At 40.3% G+C, this 7,945-nt stretch overlaps 1 protein-coding gene across 5 annotated transcripts in view; it reads right to left on the reverse strand.

Annotated features, from left to right (window-relative positions):
- SLC30A6 (solute carrier family 30 member 6) overlaps positions 1–5,970 on the reverse strand; it is a 57,683-nt gene extending 51,713 nt beyond the window's left edge. For 4 of the 5 annotated variants that reach the window (XM_019021453.4, XM_004029074.5, XM_055377680.2 and 1 more), the window contains exons 1-2: positions 5,855–5,970; positions 359–445 (exon numbers count right to left, since the gene is read on the reverse strand). In XM_019021453.4, the coding sequence (XP_018876998.2) occupies positions 359–445; positions 5,855–5,857 (90 nt within the window). In that variant the 5' untranslated portion in view covers positions 5,858–5,970. Of the gene's footprint in view, positions 1–358; positions 446–5,854 lie in introns of those variants that run through there. The other variant, XM_063696196.1, reaches the window with a different exon arrangement.
- Positions 5,971–7,945: the final 1,975 nt, after the last annotated feature.

Consider the following 7,945-nt stretch of genomic DNA (forward strand, 5'->3'; position numbering starts at 1 on the left):
AGGCAACAAGAGTGAAACTTCATCTCAAAAAAAAATAAATAAAAGAGAAAACATGGCTTTAGACTGGATCCATTTAATTTTTTGAAAACTTAATAACAAAAAGCAACCACAAAACCATTTTTCTTTAAAACACTTCAGAATTAGAATCAAAACTTTAACAGAAGCTTCCTACCAAAGTAAAACAATTTAACACCAAACAACTGGAATTTTACACTAAAAAAATACTTTTCCAACATAGAAAAATGAAAACAGTGTGGCAGGATCAGGAGTGATTTCTATTGGCCTTAAAAATTATCTTTCTTCAATGTTATAATGTTGTTTGTGCAATAATTAAAATTGGGGTTAAGGAATAACTTACCCTTCGGTCAGCTGCTACAAGTCTAAATTCCCGTAACAACTTGCCAAAAAAGGATCTTTGTGGTTTTCGAAAGAGATGAATTGTCCCCTTTCAAACAAACATATACAAATCAGCATTTAGATATTTAATCGTCTTCAGAGTTCCTATGATATGATATAGTGGTTCCTATGATATGGTATGAGATAGTGGTAATAATAACCAATATTTATTAAGTACTCAATATACATCAAGCACTTATTCTAGACACTTTATGTGTATTTATGGATTTAATATTCACAATAAACCTGTGTGGTGGAGACAACTTTTAGTAAGTCATCCAAAGTCACAAAGCTAGTAAATGGCTGAGCAGAAATTCAAACCCAGGCTTTTTAGCTCCAGACCACACTCTTTATTTTTAAATGGATAAGGCAACTTGAACTGAAAAAGAAATAGTTTGCCAAATAGCTCTACTGGAAATTTCTACTGAAAATTCACCTAATTAAAGCTATATATGTGGTTGTGCTTGGGGCTCATGGCTGTAATCCCAGCATTTTGGGAGGCCGAGGCAGAGGGATAACTTGAGGCCAGGAGTTTGAGACCAGCCTGGCCAACATGGCAAAACCCTGTCTCTACTAAAAATATAAAAATTAGCTGGGTGTGGTGGTGCACACCTGTAATACCAGCTACTCAGGAGGCTGAGGCGTGAGAATCTCTTGAGCCTGGGAGGTGGAGTTTGCAGTGAGTCAAGATTGTGCCACTGCACTCTGGCCTCGGTGACAGAGTGAGACTCTGTCTCAAAAAGAAAGTAAGTTCAGGCAACTATTATAGTAAAACCCCTGAGATTATCTCTTAGGCATTCAGTCAAAGTATCTGACATCCTGGCTAGTCTCCCTGGCCCCTGCTAGTATATAGTTAGTTTGGGGATAGTAAAGATAGGGCTCACCAATGAGAGAGGAGACCAAGTGGCAACTAGAGGGGATTAACCACCCAAGTTTAGGAAATCATATGGGAAAGACTTAGCAGAACGGAGAGTTCAAACACATATGAGAAATTAACTTATGAGAAAAGCAGTATCCAATTATCAGTGGGAGAAAATATAAGCCAGTCAATAAATGGTATTTTGATCAAGGTAATGTTTCACCCTTACCATTACTCCTTACTCTGTTGTTATTTTTAAAAATAAAATACAGATTTATAGAGTACTTGACTGAAGAAAGTCTAGATGTATTATTTTATAATCTGGGAGTTGGGGGAAGCCTTTCTTAACAGGGCATAAAACCCAAGAAGCTCTAAAGGAAAAAAATTGATTGATTTTGCTCTATAATTTCATGGGCGAATGTAATACCCTTAAGGGGGAAAAAAACTTTAAGAAGGTCAAACTGAAAAAAAACTGTAATTCACAACAAACAATAGGCCAATTTTCTCTATACACAATGAGCTTTCACAAACTATTTTTAAAAAGATGAATAACCCAGTTTTAAAAGTTACACATTTATAAAGCTGGCCAAATCAGTACCTGCTCATTATTCACATTTGCTTTTGCAACTTTGTATTGTTAATGTGAAATCATGATTTCTGTTGATACTTTAAAAATAAAAATGGTATGCCTCTCCCTATACACAGTCACATCCATCTCTTGAACCTCAGTTCCAGCTGCTTTTGAGGAGGACAGTCTGATTTTAAATATAGGCTACACGGCAAACAGGATATTGACTCTGTCGCAGCCCCATCCTGCGGTGAAGGAGTAGCTGGGACTACAGGTGCCCACCACCACGCCCGGCTAATTTTTTTTTCTATTTTTAGTAGAGACGGGGTTCCACCGTGTTAGCCAGGATGCTCTTGATCTCCTGGCCTCGTGATCCGCCCGCCTTGGCCTCCCAAAGTGCTGGGATTACAGGCGTGAGCCACCACGCCCAGCCAATAAATATATATATTTTTTTCTTGGCTGGCCATGGTGGCTCATGCCTGTAATTCCACCACTTTGGGTGACTGAGTCAGGAGGATCAGTTGAGCCCAGGAGTTCAAGACCAGCCTAGGAAATATACTGAGACCCTGTCTCTACAAAAAAATTGAAAAGAAAAAAATTAGCCAGGCATAGTGGTACATGCCTGTAGTCCCAGCTACTCAGGACACCAAGGTGGAAGGATCGCATGAGCCGGGGAAGTCAAGCAGTGAGCCAGGATCACACTTTACTCCAGCATGGGCAACAGAGCGAGACCCCATCTCAAAATAAATAAATAAATACATAAATAAATGTACATATGTATAAATATTATATATATGTGTATGTACATATGTATATATATTCTTTTCTTAAAGAATTATGTGAGTTATTTTGGTTCCAAAGATTTAAAAAATTCTCCTTAATACTGTTATTTTGGACATCTTCTGTTTAACCCTAGCCAACTTTAAGTTTCAGGTTAAGAGAATCAACAAGGTTTCTAAGAGGCAGAAAGCCACTTCTGATGCCATCCTGACAATGAAAATAAAACAAAAATCCTAATGTCATATCACTCTTCCCAAAATTATATTGGCTCTCCATTGCTATCAGAATAAACTCCAAATTTTACAACCTGAATTTCCAGGTTTTCAATGACTTAGCCTGTTTCTTTCCAGTCTTATCTCTTACTCCAGATAGAAACCCTCAACTTCAGTTAAACTGGTCTACTCTTTTGTCTCATGACCACTCTTGCGTGAAAAGGCCAGATCTGTCTAACCCAAGCTCTTATTCCTATAATGATAAACAAGTATTAGATTAAGAGTATTAGAGTGGGGCACAAAGTACTTAGCTTCATGTTTCACTTCTTAAATGAAGTCTTCCTAGATCATTCCAAACTATAGTGTTTTTTATGCCACTTATTTTGCATTAACCAAAGTAAAGCCTTCAACTTGTTACATTGCTTTGTAATTTTAGTAACTTCACTAATGACAAGGGCTATTTTCCTTTATATTTTGTTTTTACATACTTATATTTTTAATATTATATATTTATATTATTTATATTTTCTAAGAAGGCACTGTTTTCACACAGCATGTTAATAAACACAAAACCTTTTTCTCAATATTTTATTTTAAAATATTTTAAAAAATAAACTTTAAATACTGTTTCCCTGCATGACTAATACTGATGTTTCAAGCATAAAGATATAGTGCCATAGGTTTTCAGTGCTTTATAAAACAGACGTTTTATTTGTATTTTTCTTTATATTTTCTAAGAAAGTACTGTTTTCACATACCATGTTCTTAATAAACGCAAAACCTTTTCTCAATATCCTTTAAAATAAACCTTAAATACTGTTTCCCTGCATGACTAATACTAATGTTTCAAGCATAAAGATATAGTGCCATAAGTTTTCAGTGTCTTATAAAACAGATGTTTATTGAAAACTTCCTCTGGGCCAGGCACTGTACAAAGCTCTGGGAATTAGAGTGAAACACATAGGTCCTGCTCTCAATGAGCTTACAGTCTAGAAAGTGAGAAAGACAAATAAATACACAACTTTAACATCGTCTGTAAGGATTACAGATGTTACTGGTAAAAAGCACAAGAGATTCAAGTTTTACTTTCTTAAATTAGGGCTGTGAGTTAATGAAGGTGTATAATCTGAAAGACCTCTGAATTTTAAGTCTCTTATCCCTTGATCTTCAACTCCCTTCAAATCATCAGTATTATAGGCAAGTTAAGTTTCTATTGTATGTATTCGTTTTGTGCAGCTTTATGTAACAAAACTGGTGTGTGTGTGTGTGTGTGTGTGTGTTTGTGTGTATAAAAGCACAAGGTACCACCAGAGCACAAAGGAGAAGCAACTAAGAGGATACTGGAACATGAGGGAAAGGCTCATAAAAAATAATTAAGGATATATAAGGGTTATTCTGATAAGGACAGCCGATAGAGAACAGAGAACAATTCTGGGGATGGAAGAGCATATGCAAATTAGGTACAAAGGCTCAATTAATACAGCATGATTTGCAAGCTATTCACTGTGGCTGAAATACGGATGTTGCATACATGTATGCATTAAAAAAAAAAAAAAAAAGAGGTTGTGGCCGGGCACGGTGGCTCACGCCTGTTGTAATCCCAGCACTTTGGGAGGCAGAGGCGGGAGGATCACCTGAGGTCAGGAGTTCGCGATCAGCCTGACCAACATGGAGAAACCCCGTCTCTACTAAAAATACAAAATTAGCCAGGCGTGGTGGCGCATTCCTGTAATTCCAGCTGCTCGGGAAGGTGAGGCAGGAGAATCGCTTGAACCCGGGAGGCGGAAGTTGTGGTGAGCCGCGATCGCGCCATTGCACTCCAGCCTGGGCAACAAGAGCGGAACTCCGTCTCGAAAACAACAACAAAAAAAGAGACTGTAAAAGTAAGAAGCTTGATAATGAGTGGCTTTGTATGCCATGCTAAACATGACTTTATCTTGAGTGCTACAGAAAAAAAAAAAAAAGGAGAAAATTTGAGTAAGGGAGTGATGTGGTCAAATTTTAGAAATATAACTCTGGCTACAGGCTTCACAATGGTGAATGTTTTGAAGAGCGTAACTGAAGGCTATTTGATCATTAGCCAGAAAGTGTAAACTTTTACCCATTTTCTGTGTGCAAAAGGATTACAGAAAATTTACAAAACATAAAGTGTGTGAATGAGGCATTTTCCCGACCATATCCACTTAAGTAAAAAACTTAGTACAGTGACAAAAGCTTAGGCACAGAAATGTGGTCTCTTTCTCATACGTAGGCTATCAATAAGTACTCCATAAGTTTTTCTAATAAATGCATTTTCAAAAGGCACACGCCACTTGGACACTTGAAATCCCAACCAACTGCTTATCTTTAAAGTTCAGAGCTATATATTTGAGCTCTAAAGGCAAAGAATGACTAATTCTAACAAATTTGAGAGAAAACACCATATCCCAACAACCATAACGTCTACTGGGTCTTCCATTAGTTTCTACAAACCCAGAAATAAAGCAGCAATAAAATGTCCTACCAACACCTTGACTTTCTGTAGTTACTGCGCTTATGAAATTTGCTGCCGTAATCAGGCTACTTAATATTTAGTAAAGCCAAGTTGCAGAGTGAGACGTCTGCCTTAAAACCCTATTACTAACCTTTTTTTTTTTTTTCCGCTGGCGTTATCGCCACTGCTCTAAGAATCACTATTACAGTTGTTGCTGTGGACTTGTTTTCAGATCTTTTGTTGGTGGTCTAGTTGTTGACGCTGGCAAAAACTTTTATTACCTTAAAGAAATCTCGGCAGAGGGAAGTCAGAAACTCGCCAGGAGCTGAAAGCTCTGCCTGCAGCGGGGCCTAGATGGTGAGCACCTGCGGAACAGGTGAGGGACCGAAAGGGACCAGAACTCTGAGGGGAACATTTTGGGAGACAGCCGCTCCTGCCAAGGGGCCCGACTTCAACTCCAATGACCCCTCCTCTGGGTGGCTGAGGGATTTCAAGGCCGCTTCGGGACCAAATAAGATAAACCGAATCAGCTACAGCCGAAACCCTCACCCCAACAGCCAACTCACCATGATAAGGAGCTGCACAGCTCCCGCCGGAAGCCGTTCTGGGTGCTCGAGTTTTCCCAGAACGGAAGGGGTGGGGCACCAGTGGGCGATTGGCTGTGAGGAAAGCGTGGGAGGAAGTGCGTGCTCTGGCCTCCGGCTTCCGTCCCCTTCCCGGCTGTCCCTGTACTCCGTGGCGGTAGGCGGCTAGAGCGGCTCCCTCTTGAGCTCTCTGAGAGATTGGTCGGGACCTGAAGCGTTGAGGTTAAGGGCAAGGCAAGGAGCAACGAGGAGTTTTTCGTTACGTTAGAAAAATTTCGTTGAGTGCTGAAGCACTTCTACCTGTGTTGTATGATTTAACCTTATGAAAATGGATAGTATTCCAGTTTTACAAGTGAGGAAAGAAGATTAAGAAACTTGCCTCCGCCGGGCATGGTGGTTCACTCCTGTAATCCCAGCACTTTCGGCGGCGAGGCAGGCGGATCACTTGAGGTCAGGAGTTCGAGACCAGCCTGGCCAACATGGTGAAACCCCGGTTCTACTAAAAATGCAAAAATTAGCCGGGCGTGGTGGCACTCGCCTGTAATCCCAGCTACTCTGGAGGCTGAGGCAGGAGAATCGCTTGAACCCAGGAGGCGGAGGTTGCAGTGAGCCGAGATCGCGCCACTACACTCCAGCCTGGGCGACAGCGCGAGACTCCGTCTCAAAAAAAAGAAACTTGCCTTGAGTCCTACATATAGTTTGCTGTAGTAGCAGAATTTGAACTCGGACCGACTAATGGTCTACTTAATAAAATGCTATTTGGATTCTCTATAAAATTAATAATATAGAAGTAATGTTAATTACAGAAAACTTGGAAAATATTAAATTCATTCGATAAAGATTGAATATGTAGCACGTGTGTTTGTCAGGTACTGGTCTCGTGAAAATTATATTCTGGTAGGGAAGACAGAAAACAAGTAGGGATAAAGAAATTTTTAAAAGATATTCATAAGTAGTGTCGTGTAGAAAACTGGGTATAGGTTGAGTATCCTTCATCCCAAATGCTTAAGACCAGAACTGTTTCAGATTGTGGCTCTTTATCTTGGGGATGGGGCCAGAGGCTAAACTTGAAATTCATTTATGTTTCGTATACACCTTATGCACATAGCCTCAGGGTAATTTTATGCAATTTTAAAAATTGTGTGTGTATCAAACAAAATTTTGACTACAACTTTTTACATGCGGTCAGGTGTGGAATTTTCCACTGTGGCATCATGTTGATGATCAAAAAGTTTTGATTTTGGAGCATTTTAATTTCAGATGGTTGGATTAGGGTTGCTGAACATGTAATGGTATACAGAACAACTGAGTAGGTGTGGTGCTCACCTCTGTAATCCCAGCACTTTGGGAGGCCTAGGCGGGCGAATCACGAGGTCAGGAGTTTGAGACCAGCCTGGCCAACATGGTGAAACCCTGTCTGTACTAAAGATATAAAAAATTAGCTGGGCGTAGTGGTGGGTGCCTGTAATCCCAGCTGCTAAGAAGGCTGAGGCAGGAGAATTGCTTGAACCCGGGAGGCAGAGGTTGCAGTGAGCCGAGATCGTGCCCCTGCTCTCCAGCCTGGGCAACAGTGCAACACTTCATCTCAAAAAAATAAATAAGAAGTAAAAAATAAATAAAATCATAGGTATTATCATCTATCTACAATCTGTTCTCCACACTGCAGCCACAGTAATCTTTTTTAGTAGAGGAGAGGTCTTGCTATGTTGCCCAGGCTGGTCTGGAACTCCTGGGCTCAAGTGATCCTCCTGCCTCAGCCTCCCAAAATGCTAGCATTACAGGCATGAGCCAACACCCCTGTCCTATACCTAGGATTTAATGAACATTCAATATGTGGTAGGCAGTATTCTAAGAATTTGAGGCCAGGCACAGTGGCTCATGCCTGTAATCCCAGCACTTTGGGAGGCTGAGGCAGGCAGATCACTTGAGGTCAAGAGTTTGAGATCAGCCTGGCCAACATGGCAAAACCCCGTCTCTACTAAAAATATAAAACTTAGCCGGGTGTGGTGGCAGGCACCTGTAATCTCAGCTACTCGGGAGGCTAAGGCAGGAGAATTGCTTGAACCCAGGAGG

This window comes from Gorilla gorilla, chromosome 12 (assembly GCF_029281585.2).
Source record: "Gorilla gorilla gorilla isolate KB3781 chromosome 12, NHGRI_mGorGor1-v2.1_pri, whole genome shotgun sequence".
Lineage (NCBI taxonomy): Eukaryota > Metazoa > Chordata > Mammalia > Primates > Hominidae > Gorilla > Gorilla gorilla.